At 47.8% G+C, this 15,429-nt stretch overlaps 1 protein-coding gene across 5 annotated transcripts in view; it reads left to right on the top strand.

The window, feature by feature from the left end:
- The window catches only part of Nod2 (nucleotide binding oligomerization domain containing 2), a 48,477-nt gene that overhangs the window by 29,496 nt on the left and 3,552 nt on the right, over positions 1 to 15,429 (top strand). For 3 of the 5 annotated variants that reach the window (XM_036188248.1, XM_036188247.1, XM_036188246.1), the window contains exons 5-10: positions 822 to 905; positions 1,068 to 1,151; positions 3,076 to 3,159; positions 4,926 to 5,009; positions 5,591 to 5,674; positions 13,430 to 13,509. In XM_036188248.1, the coding sequence (XP_036044141.1) occupies positions 822 to 905; positions 1,068 to 1,151; positions 3,076 to 3,159; positions 4,926 to 5,009; positions 5,591 to 5,674; positions 13,430 to 13,454 (445 nt within the window). In that variant the 3' untranslated portion in view covers positions 13,455 to 13,509. Of the gene's footprint in view, positions 1 to 821; positions 906 to 1,064; positions 1,152 to 3,075; positions 3,160 to 4,925; positions 5,010 to 5,590; positions 5,675 to 10,590; positions 10,597 to 13,429; positions 13,515 to 15,429 lie in introns of those variants that run through there. The other 2 variants (XM_036188249.1, XM_036188245.1) reach the window with 2 other exon arrangements.

The following is a 15,429-nucleotide window of genomic DNA, read 5'->3' on the forward strand; positions in this document are numbered from 1 at the left end:
AGATGCCTATCTTTCTAGAACCGTAAGCCAAAATAAATTCTTGCTTCCACTAAGTTGTTTTTGGTTCATGGTGTTTTATCACAGTAATAGAAATTGAACTTGGACAGTTAGTGAATAGCTGATTCAGGTCAGGACATCCAGACGAGACACCTGAGCTGGTAACTGTCTAGCCAAGACTACTCAAGTTTGCCTGATGGTAAAGAATGGTGGGCATGGTCGTTAAAGTATACAGGATTCTGATTTCATTGAGTACAGGTTCCTGGGCTGCCCGTTCCATGTCGATGCCTGAGAAGCTGTACTTTAGGAAAGCTTTCAGATGACCTTGTGATCCAGGGTCCCTAGAGGAGCTGGAGGGGCTTGCCCACTAGCAGGCCTTTGCTGGGCAAAGGGAGGTGAATGGTGCTCATGAACCCAGGAATGTTTCTAAGGCTTGAGCCGCTGTGTTTATCTAGCTGGTCTGCCATCTGCTTGCTAGGTGGTTCTGTCCCGTTCTGGCTGCTTCTCCCATGGGTCAGCTCCTTTCCACCTCACAGCCTTATGTGGGATGATTGTCATGATCACTACCCATCTGCAGAGATGGGAACTGGGCTTGGAATTAACTCCATGGCCTCTCAAAGACCCCAGTGTTCTTTAGTCAAGGCTCAAGGTCTCCCCACTTCTTGGACTGTCCCCTACCATCAGCTCTGGCCAGGGAGGAGGGGGCACAGAGTGCTTTGTCCTGTTTCCCAGAAGCATAGTAAGGTTGTCGTTTTGGAGGTGAGAGTCTCTTTGGGGTTTTCTCTTACCAGCTCTACTTTTAACTGAATCCATGTTTTTTTCAGTTTGCGAGATAACAATATCTCAGATCGAGGTATCTGCACACTCATTGAGTATGCTCTTCGTTGTGAGCAGCTGCAGAAGCTAGCGTGAGTTGGACTGGGCATGGCCACTGAGGCAGCTATGAGTGGGTGATGGGGTGGTGACCTGGCTGGAGGATGCAAGGTGGCTCCTAGGAAGAGAGGAAGATACAAACCCTGGTTAGCTTGCTGGTCATGTGCTTTGTTTCCATCTTCCCTGGAACCCAGCAGGCTCTTCAACAACAAACTCACGGATGGCTGCACCTCCTCCATGGCCAAGCTCCTTGCACACAGGCAGAACTTCTTGTCTTTGAGGTGAGTGCTGACTTCCCTTATTATCTGAGTCTGATGTTCCCATAGCTGAGTTCAGGTGATCTGGTCTGGACCGTGGGGTGACCCACAGTGGCTGGTGACCCTTGACTGCATCGAGGAAAGGGTCTCGCTTTGTGCTTGTTTCTCACATGCCATGGCTTGCTCTGCACTACTGAGGCTGAGGAGCCCTGTCTCTTGGACGTTTGGTCCCTAGGGTGGGGAGTTTCTAAGTCTTTCTCCCCACTCAGTGTCAATGAAGATTGCAAGTTCTTTCTCATGTACAATGAACCCGTGCTTGCTATCACAACTGTGGTACCCAGTTGCTGGACTGCCCCCAGAGCTTCCTCAGTTCTCATCAGGCAAGGTTTGAGATTCCACCCAGAGATCAACAGATGCACCCCAAGTCCCTGGTGCCTCTTTCTCCAGTCTCTCTCTCTCTGATAGTCATGCCTCTTAAGATTTGTGAAGCAATAGCAAAGACAGTGAAGAACCACTTCTATTATTATTATTATTATTATTATTATTATTATTATTATTATTACTACTACTACTACTACTACTACTACTACTACTACTACTAGCTGGCTGCCTTTGGAGATGAGGGATGTCATTTTAAAATCTGGTCATTTACCTCATCTCAGACAGGGCTATGAAGGCCAAGGCCACAGGTACTACTTTGCATAGAAAGCTCTGTTCTACCACTGTCCCCTGCTCCCCAAGACTCACCTGGTCCAGCAGTCCAGGGAAGTCTGTGGGTAGCATGGGCTATGGGACGCAGAACCAGAGGCCTAGGTTTGTGACCAGCACATGGTGCTTTCATTGTGGCTGAAAGCAGGGGCCCTGGAGCTAGGCTGACTTCTGGTTCAACTCTAGAAACCCAGAGATTTGAATTCGTATTAGCTGCATGACCTTGGGTCCAATAATGTTTTTGTCTCTATCTCTTTTCTTAAAATGTGGATCATAGTTACAGCCATCTGAAAGGCTGTCACGATGGAGTTAACACACATAGAGCTGGTACAGTACATGCTTTATATAGTAAGCTCAGAGACTGAAGGATCGTGGGTAAATTATGTAAGCTTCCAGCTTGCGCATCCTTATGTTAGTTCAGTCCTCAAAGTAGGGATTATATGAGCAGAAAATGCCCACGGGTGGGAAAATGGGGAGGGAGATGTGGAGGCTGGGGACTGACCTTGCTTGAAGAAGATGGATGGGAGGAAGTATTTTGGACTTTGGTGCAGCTCCGAGAGAGTTCATGAAACCACTGGGGTGCTCTCAAAACTAATTTGCCCAGCAGAGGTCTTGGGGTATTTTCTTGGTGCCACACGCTTTCTGGAATGAGATGGTCATACCTACCCTAATATTGCTGTGAGCTAGAGCGGCTTAAAGTGCCTTGAAAAGATGAAATTGTATTTATTTCAGAAGGCTTGTCTTGGGTGACAGCTCTGAACTGTTGCGGTAGGGGTGGGAGTGGGGACTAGATTCAGCGATGTTAGAGCCTGTGATCTTGTCCTTGCTAATTGCTGCAGCCTGTTGGTCCCGCCTTCTTCCCTCCTGCAGCATCCTCAGTGTGGTCAGGGAACCCTCCTGATGCCTCCCTTCCCAGCCCCTTCAGGCCAGTACCACTCCACGATGACAGTGGGTTTGAAGTCACGAGGGAGGGGCGTACCGGGGTGTAGACTGAGGATGACTGAAACCAAGAAGCAAAGATGTGACAGTTTCCCAGGGAAACCAGCTCCCAGGACAGCTTTCGGCTGTGACCCCTGCCCAAGTCTGTTTGGAAAAACCAAGTCCAGGTGGGCAGGAACCATGGTGGGAGTCAAGATGTCAGTAAACTCTGCAGAACAGCTTGTCGCTGCCGCGCCCCGCGCCCCGGGAGAGGCCAGGCACCAGCCGGCTGCACTTTCTTTGAACTTCGTCTTCCTTTCAGGCTGGGGAACAATCACATTACGGCTGCTGGAGCTCAGGTGCTGGCCCAGGGGCTCAAGAGCAACACCTCCCTGAAGTTCCTGGGGTAGGTTGGGTTCAATGATGGAGGGTCCACATGAAGAAATGCATGGCTTTCAAAGATTTCAGGGCAGGCGAGCACTTCACCTGAAGAGCCCACAGGCAGCCTTAGCTCCAGACGGAAGGGTGGGCTGGGGTGAGCGTGGGTGGTGCTAGGCTGCTTCTGAGCTGCCTCTCTGCTCACCTCCTCACCTGGTAAGTAGGAAATTCACGGTATGGAGGTAGGAGAGGGCTGTGCCTTGAACTGAGGATCTGAGCCTCCTAGTTCTCAGGGGTGCTTGGGACTGGGTTGCCCTCACAAGTACTCTGTGCTTCTCAAGGACACCAGGGACAAAATGACATATCTAATGTGCTTCCAAGGGACAGGTCAGTTGTCAAGAACTGGGGATTGAGGAATCCAAGATGTAGGGAGAGAGTAATTATGGGGCCCGGATGTTTTGACTCATTGCTCTGGCAGGATAGGTGCCCTGAACTCAGTGTGAGGCGGGAAAGAGACTGCTCATCTGAAGCCAGCACCCTTTCTAGCTGTGTTAGCAGCCACAGAGGTCTTGGCCCCATGGAGCTCCCTTCTGCCTGAGGGCTCACCAGCCACTTCTGGACATTTATGTCCCACTTAACAGTTTCTTAAAGACTCCTGTCTGGGCCAGGGATTGCACCAGAAACTCCAACACTCTCATAGGATGCAGACTGTTCTGTAAGCCTGGCCCTTCCTCTTGCTTCACAACATAGTCTGGGCATCTTTCAGACAGTATGACCCTACTTTAAGAAGAGTTGCAGAGCATCCCGCTGGTTGGCTGGTTCTAGTTCATCAAATAGATCAGCAAGTGGAGGGAGGATGTAGGAAGAGACCCAGGCAATACACAGCCCAAGGACATACCCCAGCTGATCTTCTTCTTCCGTGGGCCATACTCCTACTTCACCACCTCCCATCAACGTCACATTATAAATCCATCAAGGGATTTGTTTACTGGCTAGGTCACACCCTCACACCATCAGATTGTTGCCGGAAGTACTCTCACTGACACCTGCAGAGGTGGGCTTTATCTCTTAAATATTTTTCAGCCCAATGAAGCTGACAATCAAACTGAACTATTTCACATAGTGAATGAAAGTGCTTTGCCAGCCCAGGGCAGCTGTCTTTGTTCATCTGTACATATACACATTCCAGGTCAAGTCCCTCCATGTGTGACACTGGGTCAGAATGTGGGAACTGTGTCCAAGCCACAGTAGGTCAGAGGAGAATGGCTGAGAAGGCGAAGGAGCTGAACAGCATAGAAACAGAGGAATTAAGAAGGAGCAAGAGATGAAAAGCTGGCTTGCCCGGGAGGAGTTAGCATTGTTCTGGGTAGTTATAGCATTGTTCTGAGAACAGTTAGAGACTTCTAGGTGAAAGGTACCAGGAAGCAAATTTGAACTAAAACTAAATCTGGTGAAAGCTACCATGTGAACTACTACTGAGGGTGAGTTTCCCATCACTGAGGGGTGGGTCCATGACCTTCAGTACTGAGGGTGAGTTCTCCATCACCAAGGGATGGGTCCAAGAGTTGAGAGTGAGTTCTATATCACCAAAGAGTGGGTCTACCAGCCTTCAGTACTGAGGGCGCCTTTATTAAGTCTCTAACATCACCAAAAAGTCTGAGTGGAGTTTGATCATTTTACTAAGAAGGTGGTGGTGGGTCCACTTTGCTGAGACCACTGAGAACTCCCCAGTGTAGAGTGGCCCCACACAGTCACATCAGCACATGTCTGATGTGTACCCTATTGACTTCTCAGGTTTTGGGGCAACAGTGTGGGTGACAAAGGTACCCAAGCCCTGGCTGAAGCTGTGGCTGGTCACCAGAGCATGATATGGCTCAGGTAAGCTTTAAGGTGTGTCTTGTCTTTGTCATAGGGGAAACTAGGTCCTTGGAATGGTTTTGAAGGTCACTGAACTTGGTATGCACTCCCTTGAATTAGGAAGTGGAGTAAGGAGGAAAGACCATTGGGTTTGGGACCAGGAAACTTGAGGATCTGGAGGTGAATCACCTCCTTTAAGGGTCACGATTCCCTGTTAGCAAAATGAAGGCTGTGAGTTGAACCCTTGATATTTTATCTTTTTATTTTTTCTCTTTTATTAGCTTTTAAAATTATTTTACACACCAACCACAATTTCCCCTCCTTCCTTTCATCCCGTTCCCTCCCCCAATTTCCTTTCTACCTCCCCCCCTTCACACCTCAGAAATCATATTTTATCTTAAGGACCTCTTCTAGTCTACTGAAAATGGCTGCCTAGTTGGAGAGGGTTTGGAGGCTGCTCCTGGCCTTAAGGGGTCCTGTAATCAATTAGTATGTCTAAGATGGGGGACACTATTAGAATGTGTCATTTGCCCTTCATAGGTCAGTTTATGTCTGAGGACCCTCTCTGTTCTGACTCATGTTTATTCCATGGTTATGTCCAGCCTGGTGGGGAACAACATTGGCATCGAGGGTGCCCAAGCCTTGGCACTGATGCTGGAGAAGAACAGGTCCCTGGAGGAACTCTGGTGAGCTGGGAGCACTCCACTGCTCCTGGGAGGTGGGGTGTGGTCTTTATTGATTGTGTAGCCTCATTCTCGGGAGGTTGCATGGATAAGCTAAGCCTGGATGACTGATCAATTGATTTTGGCTTTGAATTGTGTGAAGCTGGCAGAGCCTGGCTTCACTGCTAATTCTTTTTAGCTACATGGATATATTGGCTTGCTGCTTCATTTATTGCCTGCACATGCCACAGTGGTAAAGACCACAGACTCTGGAATCAAGTGGGTAAATTGAGTAATCTCCAGATTACAGGTTTCTACCTGTGAACCAAAAGCAAGACCGCTTCCAGCTCCAGAAAGGTGCTTTAAGGATTAAGGAAGGGGCTGGGCAGTGGTGGCGCCACACGCCTTTAATCCCAGCACTCAGGAGGCAGAGGATCTCTGTGAGTTCGAGGCCAGCCTGGTGTACAGAGCGAGATCCAGGACAGGCTCCAAAGCTACATAGGGAAACCCTGTCTTAAAAAAAAGAATTAAGGAAGGTAGTTCTGGTAGAGAGCTTAATATAGCGCCTGCCATATGTACATGCTCAGTATAGTAGCTGCCATATGTATGTGTTTCATAAATGCTACGACTGTAGCAGTGAGGTTGCTGCTACTATTGCAGCTGTCAACAACTGCAAGTGGGACCATGAGTAAGTTTAGTATTTCAACATGAGCTCGAGTTCTTTGGAATACTGGCTGTATGAAGGTGAGTGGGGTTTGGGAACATGGGAAAAAGAACCACAAAGTGTGCCTCTGACATGGACCTGAAGCAGACAGACCTCAGTTATGTGTCCTGTAGGTGCTGCCAGAGTCTGCAGCTCCAGGGGAGCCTCTGCAGTGCCAGACTCAGCAGTAAGAGAAATACTGAGTGATTTCTCCAGGAAACAGCAAAGCATAGACACTCAAAGGATCGCCACAAACACAGTGTGGAAGTGTTGTGTGACAAAACCTTTTCTGGGGAGATGTAACATACACGTCTACTCACCCCAGATAGGGAGCCCATGCCATATCAAAGTATGCATACCACCGAAGTCCAACTTGGTGAACCATGAGTATGATGGGGTGATTTACAGGAATATGGATGAGGGGTCACTTAAGGAGTAGAAAAGACTCACCAAAGCCCACCTCAGCATGGGGGATAGCTCACAAAGCTGGGAACCCAGAGCACACTGCCCAGCCTGCATGCAGCTCAGTAGGTTGGACGGTGTCCTTTTCAGGTGCCTCAGTTGGTTTAAACCTCTTCCAGGCAACTCGGCTGTTTTCTGTTTCTCCCAGGCAGTTGGTCTGGTCTCAAGAGCCTTCTTTTGTAGCTCAGCTTTGCTCTCTAAGAGGGACTTTGAGCTTTTGTTGTTTACACTGGAGTGTGTGTGTGTGTGTGTGTGTGTGTGTGTGTAGTGAATCTGATCAATTTCAGGGACTTCCTGAAGCTATTTGGAGTTGTTTAGCTTTCTGCTTAAGGAGCTTTCTTGTAGGATGGAATGTTTTAGTCTTGGAAGAATATGGGAGGCCTGCCCTCACATTTTCCCCCAGGGTACTCTTGAGCAAGGAGAAATGAGGAATATGTAGATAGAAATATAGAAGAGAGAGACAGATAGAAACACAGGATAGCTTCAGGAGGGCCTGGGACAAAACCCACTAGCCCCTTCTGTCTTTACTAATAGGCTTTTAAAGGAATTCCAAGGAGTGGAGCAAAAGATCTTCCCTTAGCATGGCCAAGTACAGACCATGCACGTGGTCAGGCCATCCCCTAATTCAGCTCTGCTGTGTAAAGCAAGCTCAGATCTCACTAGGAAACCCTTGTGGGCTCCCACAGAAGAAACTGTTGACAACACTCCACTTCTTTTTTTGGCTCTTACGTTCTTTTTGCCCCCTTCTGCAATGTCTTTGAGCCTTGGAGGAGAAGATAGATGTCCACCCATGGCTAAGAAACAGGCCACCATGCCACAGTAACAGTGACTTGTTCTTTGGAGCTTCACTGGTGGTTATGAGTTGAGGCTGACCACAACAGTGATCTATGGGTATAAACACGCGTTGAGAAGACAGCTGGACAGGCACACTACATCCATCTAGAAAAACCATAGAAGTTGTTTTCCCACTGGGACCCATGACCTCCTCAGCCATACTGGATTACAGCACCAGAGGTGAACTCCCTTTTGTGGAGTGGTCCTGAAAGCATGGACACACAGCGTTTTCAGCAGTAGGGTCTTACTGTCTAGTTCTGGCATACAACAACACCAGTAGCAATATTTTTATTTGAGGTTCCTCGGGAGCTTTCCTGGTCAAGAACTCACAGGGATGTAGCCCACCTCTGGGGTTTGTATTCATTACAGCCTCTGGAAGCTTGCCTGCCCTCCCTCCCCGGCCCCTCTCTTTCTTTCTCTCCTCATGTAGGGTCTTTTGGATTTAAATGCTTTAGCTGTTGGTTCAATTACTGGGGGATGCTCAGTGGCTTTAAAGGACACTGGTCCTAGGACAGCCTGTAGGACATTAGTACTAGTGCTGGTAGACACCACCTTTCACTGTTTGAAGTATGGATGTCATCTTTGTTGAGTTTGATTTTGTGCCACACCAGAAAGCAGTTTGGCCAGGAGGCCTTCAATCCAGCCCTTGGTTGAGTAAGCTGATTTTACAGTCACTGGGGTGGAACCAGTTATGAACTTGACCCACTGGGATGTTTTATATACTCTTACAGTTGCTGGTCAAGTGTTGTCTACATAGCTTTTGTTTCTTTTTATGATCGACACCACAACTCTATGGAACTGTTTGTTCAGGTTGTTTTTGCCAAAGCCACCAGCTATAGCCTTTTGACCTCTTGGTGATTTCTATCAGGAAGGGACACTGGGATAGGGGACACACTACTGTTGAGCCTATTCTACAAGGATCTTAGCCTGCTCAAAAGTCCCTTGAGCCTCTCTTTTCCAATCCTATATAATACTCTTTATCAAGTTATACAGAAGACAGACAGCTTAGGCAAGATGGGGTATGAAAATCTGCCAAAATCGCTGGGTGTGGTGGCACATGTCTTAAATCTCAGCACCTGGGAGGCAGAGGTAGATGGATCTCTGAGTTGGAGGCCAGACGGATCTACAGAACAAGTTCCAAGGCAGCCAGTGTTATGCAGAGAAACCTAGTCTCAAAAAACAAAACAAAGAAAGAAAGAAAGAAAGAAAGAAAGAAAGAGAAAATCTGCCAATGTCCCAAGAGTACCCAGGATTCCTGTAGCTTCTTTACATGTACAGGCACTGGATGTTGTAGGATTTTGTCAATAACATTGCCAGGTATAATATACATCTTACCACTCTGTAATTACTCAAGAATTTTATAGCTGTGTTGGATCCTTGCACCTGGTGCAGACTGAGCTCCCATCCTTGTTCCTTTAGATTCTACCTCTATGTCTCTCTAATGACTTCTCAAATCTGTAAAACACTCAGGGGTTAGCATTATGTCAGCTATAAAGCAAAACCTTTTCTAGAAGCCAAGGGCAGGGGTGGGGGGCAAGGCAACATCCTAAGCCACCATCCTCTAACAAATAGTGAGGTTATAAAGATACCTTGGTGAAGCACTCAGAAAGTCTGTTGTCACGTGTTCTCAGTAAGCATCAGGTGACCCCAGAAGTTCACAACTAACAAGCTACTAAAGTTGAACATAAGCCAAGGTTAATATTGCATGGAAAGGTTCCATCACTTATATCGTGCAAAGCATGGATAGGAGGCACGAACCTAATTAGCTCCCTGGACCCTCAGTCATTCTTTGTGAGCCATTATGTTTTCATACCCTGCAGCTCTTTCACAGAGCCTCCCGTGTCTCTCTGCACTGGATGAACTCAGCGGGCCTGACTTAATCTGTTCAGATCTGCGTGGGGTCAAAGGTGAGAGTAGCGCTGCTCACCTCCGCTGCACCTGCTGGATCCCTGGGTTAGCACTGTGGGATCCATTCATTGCATCCATTGCATCCATCCATTGCCTATCCATTCATTGCAGTCTGGTTGGGCAAACCATCTCCTTCACCCTTGCATAACCTTTTGCTGGAGGGAAATGTGCCCGCCTTACTCTGGAAGGATAATTACCCGCCCTGGGGCAGGCTTGGTCATCCTCACCTGTGTTGTTTTCTCACCAAAGTCTTCTGTGAACTGTTCCTTGGGTTCCAAAGCCTCCCAGCATCTCCTTAGCTCACAGTGTGGCGTCTTATTAATTTTTTCCTTAGAAACCCCAGCTTGACACAAATCTTGTCACATTAGTTTTTGAGTAACCCAGACAGACTTTCCTTCCTTCTTTCATTCATTCATTTATCTATTTTTTAATTTATTCTCCTTTACTTCATTCTCTCACCTTACAAACCCTCTTCATATGCTGGTCTAAGTCACTGAGATCCACTAAAGCCTTTTCCCTACTACATAAAGATCTTGCCTCACCAAAGGGCTCAGTGAAGCCGCTAAGGCTCCAGACCAGCCCTGAGGTCCATGCTGGAGCAGTCTTTCCTTTAACTCCTCTGTGAACACAGGTCCATGTGACCCAGTGAACTGGGGTTCCAACACATAGGTCCATGTGACCCAGTGAACTGGGGTTCCAACACAGCTTCTCTTATTCCCAGTTCCCTCAGGAATATTTGCCCCTCCTCTGTGGTCCTACAGTTCCTGATATTATGGGAACTTCAGATGATGATAAGCAATTGTTCTTAGGGCTTTAATAAGCCAACCCATCAGAGACTGATTTCCTTCAGACAGTCGCAGGTTATGCAGCCATTGCCTTAAGGAGGGATGGGAAGTCACATTACTCAGTGTTTCTGCCTCCTCAGCAGTCAGACTGATCCCAGCCACTCCCATGTCTCAGGGCCTCACAAGCCAGGCTGAGACAGGCTCTTTCATTGTTTGTTTCAAAGTTTCCCCTATGGAAGCAGTTTAAGTGTTGAGTATTTTCTGATCACACTGGTTTTTGCACTGAACTGTTAATGCCCACCCCCATCTGTAGGTTGGATTACATATTTTTTTCAAAAATTTTTTAAGTAAAGTTTTGGCTGAGGGGTATCTTAATCACTTTTACTGTTTCTCTCTTAACCTCTCGTTTATCTAATACACCTGCCAAGTCAGAGGCTAACTGGGAGGATGCTAGTCTCATCTCCCTTTCTGGTTGCAATTGTTCCTTTACATTAGTGAGTTTCTGCTTGGCCGCCATCTTGGCCTCAGATGTATTTCTAACCACACACAATGGAGGCCAGGCAACCTTGCTTGCTGACAGTCTTGATCCTTGTGTGTGCTGATCCAAAGACTGCAAGATTTCCTCTAAACCTTCGATTGTTCTCAGGGCATCTCCATATTCACTTGGGGGACCCCACTCATCAAGCAGGCATGCCACTCCACACCACACAGACAACTGCCCCCCTGGGATTCCTCCCACAGACACTGCTAACCTGCTGGCTCAGCCTTAGTTAAATGTCTCACCAACATAGCATGAACTATGCAACCACTGACTGGACAAAGACACACTAACACACACCATATAGGAGGGGACAACTTTATAGGAACTTCCTTTGTGGATGCTCCCCACCTCAGGCTGCTTAGCAACAGCCTCTGTTGCATGTCTTGCTCTCCATAGGTAGGAATGTGCACTCACTCCTTCCCAATTTGTCTTTGGTTCTGTTGTGTTCCTGGTCAGGTGCCAATTACCTTGTGTGACAAAACTTTTCCTGGAGAGACACAACACACACATCTACTCCTTAGCCCAGAAGAGGAGCCCATGACAGACCAAAGTATGGATACCACCAAGGTCCAACTTGGTGAACCATGAGTTTTATTGGGGTTACTTGCAGAAATATAGATAAGGGGCTGCTTACAGGAGCAGATGCAATATAAACGTAAAATAACTCCATGACAGCTGCGTCACCAAAGCCCACCCCAGCATGGGTGACAACTCACAAATCTGGGAACTGAGAACATACTGCACAGCCTGCAGGCAGCTCAACAGGTGGAAGAACGAGAGTGACTCAGTTGCTCTAAAACTCTTTTAGGCAGCTCAGCTGGTGTCTACCTCTCCCAGGCAACTTGTCTGGTCTCAGTCTTCTTTGTAGCTTGACTTGCCTGAGAGACTTCTTTGCAGCTGGGCTTTGCTCCTTTGAGTGGGAATCTCAGCTTTTATTGTTTACTCTGGCAGGGAGGAGCCTAGTGAATCCTGTCAGTTTCAGGGACTTCCTGAAGCTACTTTGAGTTATTTACCTTCCTGCTTAAGGAGATTCTCTATAGGATGGTATGTTTCAATCTGGGAGGAAACTGTTGCACAACAGGAGGGGCCTGGGATCTGAGGATCTAGCATTGATTATATGCTGACTGACAATTACCCTCACCATATCTTGGCAGAGAAGCACCTCATTGTATGAGGTATTGCTTATGTTTTTTTTTTCAAGACAGGGTTTCTCTGTGTATCTTTGGTGCTTGTCCTGGATCTCACTCTGTACCAAGCTGGCCTCGAACTCACAGAGCTCTGCCTGGCTCTGCCTCCAGAGTGCTGGGATTAAAGGTGTGTGCCACCACCACCCAGCTGGTATTGCTTGTGATTATGATTGATTGCTTGCCTAACCCTGGGTATAGCAGAGAGTAGAAACTGCTGTATGTTTGTTTGTTTTGAGCACATAGCTTACCACAACAAAATGAGGTTTCTTATTAATTTAAGAAAGAAAGGAACATGGTTATTAGATAGATAGGCATAAAGGAACTTTAGATAAGTAGATTTAGCAGAGTTTATATGAGCAAAGACCGATTAATGAACAGATTGGCACTTAGAATTAGGAGGGGGTTCAGAAACAACCACCCAGCAACAAGGGCAGCACTATTTACAGACAGGAAAAGGAAGTCATATACAGAAACAACTTGTTGGCAACAACTCCCCTCTTGCCTCATTTGGATGTGGTTGCCAGCCTGTGATCTGCTGAAGTGTGGCCGTCATGATTGTCTGAAACCAAGCTATTTACTGCAAGAATATGTTCTTGTTAGGTTGCACTTAGTTTGCATACTAAATTAAGTTGCAGTTTGCTGCAAGGAACTCAAAAGCATGGAGGCAAATTCAGGCCAAATTTAGTGTAAGTTAATTCTATCACACAATAGGAAGCCTCCATCTGTGAGGCTCAGGCTGGCAAAGGCTTATTTTCTTGTGTCTTGGAAGTCTGGGAGTAGGTAGTTTAGAGCTTTAGTGGTGTCTACAGCAGGCTAGCCAGGGCCTCAACTGTCTCTATGGCTTTGTACGTCTTCATCTCGTGATCAAGATGACTGCTCTGTCGGCAGCAACTACATTTTGTCTTCTAGGATTCAGTCTCTGTATGGCACAAGGGCAAAAGGCAGGCAGAGCACCTCCCTTTCAGAAGCATTCCTGGAAGCTCCCATCTGTCAACTTTCCCTGTGTATCCATGGCTCTGTGTGTGTCGCTTGGCCAATTCTGGTTGCAGCGGAAAGCAGGGGATGCATTTTCTTCTCGGAGAACATAGCTTCTCACACCAAAATCAAGTTTCTTGTTAATCTAGGAAAGAAAGCAACAAGAGTATTCAGAGCTTTGCATGATGGGGATTTTTATATAGTGGCACGGTGGTGTGAGTTCCCTTGCAAAGCTGTCCCTGGAATTGACACTCCTCTACCCTCTTGCCTTTGCCTATTCTTGCTGGGTACTGGGAGTCTCTAAATGGGGTGGGGGTATAGGTTAACTCCTCCTCCACAGTCAGTGTCACCAGCACAACTTGACCTCCTTTCTGTTCTTGGCAGCCTGGAGGGAAAACCATGTCTGTGACGAAGGGGTGTGTTTTCTTGCAGAAGGACTAAAGAGAAATTCAAGTTTGAAAATCTTGAAGTAAGTACCCCGTGATGGTACAATAATGCCCAGCCTGAGGAGGGGTTTTAGGGTCCAAGATCAGGCTCTGGCCAGCTCTGGAACCTCATCGAGGTGTCTGGTGGGGAAAGCTTGCCTTGGTCTGGGCAGATAAGGATGCCAGTGCTCAGTGCTTACCTGGCATCTGGGTGGGCCTGGGAAACAGTGCAGGAAGAGAGGTATAGTGTGGCAGGAAGGGATGGTTGACCACAGAGGGTAGACCTGGGGTTGGTTATCACTGAGGAGATTAGAACTCATGTTGCTGGGGCCTCCAGGAGTTGGCAGAGCATGCCTGACACCTACCCAATGCAAGAGTGGAGCGGCAGGATGCTTATTCTCAAATGCATGCCCTTTTGCAAGAGGTATGTCTGTGGGGCTGTCTGTTGTCCCATGTGGCTGCGCTTGCTCTAAGAGCAAGTGGTTCTCAACCTGGGGGTTGAATGACCCTTTCATAGGGTCTCCTAAGACCATCAGAGAACACAGATATTTACATTACAAATCATAACACTAGCAAAATTTCAGTTACGAAGTAGCAAGGAAAATAATTTTGTGGTTGGGGGGGGTCACCACAACATGAGGAACTGTGTTAAAAGGTCAAAGCCTTGGCAAGGTTGAGAGCCCCTGCTCTAGAGAGTGGCAGATCTCAGCAAGCAACCCTCGGAATTGGAAATGTAAGTTGAGGGAGCGTGGGTGGGCAGGCTGACTGAATGTATCCGCTGTGTGGCCGGTAGGTTTCCTTCCTCCCCCAGGGGCCATTGCTGCTCAGGCAGGCATAAGGGCTCTTTGGATGGTCATCTCCAGTGCTGTCTCCTGGTATGACGTGTGCTTTGAGTGCCGGTGTTTGCTCATGTGTTGGACAAGGGTTTGCACACTCATCTATGCATTTGTGTAGGAAGTGCTCCTGCCCCGACTCTGTGTCAGGTGGGAAGGACAGACAGAGCAGGCTCTCATTCTCCCGGTTCTCAGATTCTAATGGTGGAGACAGAAGGCAAACAAAAGGCTCATTTCTGGCTGGGAGGGAGGTGTGGTTGCTGCCAGCTGGACGCCAAAGGCCTTCAAGAAGGTGGGGTTTGAATTCAAACTAGAAAGGCCCCCCCATCACACTGAGGCCCGGGAGGCACATCAGGTGCATGGAACAGCATGTGCTGTTGGGGCACTTGGGGACACTTGGTACGTCCTTGATCAGGTGTGGATGTGGCAGGTTTGTCTTTCCTTATTGCTACACTTTGCCTCACTTGACCTTAAGGAGGCCAGGTGATGGCGGAAGTGGGGAGTGTCCTGTGTTACCTGATTATTCAGCATCCCAAGTAGTCTTCATATCTATATCTATATATATATGTGAGGAGATAAAGAAAGAGAAATGAGTTGGAGACACAGACACACACACACACACACACACACACACACACAGAGAGAGAGAGAGAGAGAGAGAGAGAGAGAGAGAGAGAGAGAGAGAGAGAGAGCTCCCACCTCTTTCTTTTCCACTGTCTTCTCTGCCAAGTGTTGGTTGGAGTCCAGGCTTCACAGGCAGACAGTCTCTCCTTGGACAGATGCCTGAGTTGCCTCAAGAGGAAAGGGATAGTAATTGGCCTCCTCATGGGTTCTGAGCATGCACTGACGTAACAAGCAGAGAGCTGGCACACAGGAAAGGTTTAGCACATGCTGGCATTGTTCTTAGCATTGCTAAGATGGCAGATGTACAGCAGGCCAGTGCTAGGGAGGAAGGCCGATGGGGCAGTAGTTCCTAGAAGGCAAAGCTGGGACAGAAGTTTCCAGTGTGGAACAGACCCTGTCCCAGTCTCTGTCTCTAACCCATGTCCCTGTGCATCTCTGTTTGTGAGGGACTCACTATCCATGAGGCGCTGGGCCAAGAGCTCTTGCTATGCCATTTTCTGTT

Source organism: Onychomys torridus, chromosome 5 (genome assembly GCF_903995425.1).
Source record: "Onychomys torridus chromosome 5, mOncTor1.1, whole genome shotgun sequence".
Lineage (NCBI taxonomy): Eukaryota > Metazoa > Chordata > Mammalia > Rodentia > Cricetidae > Onychomys > Onychomys torridus.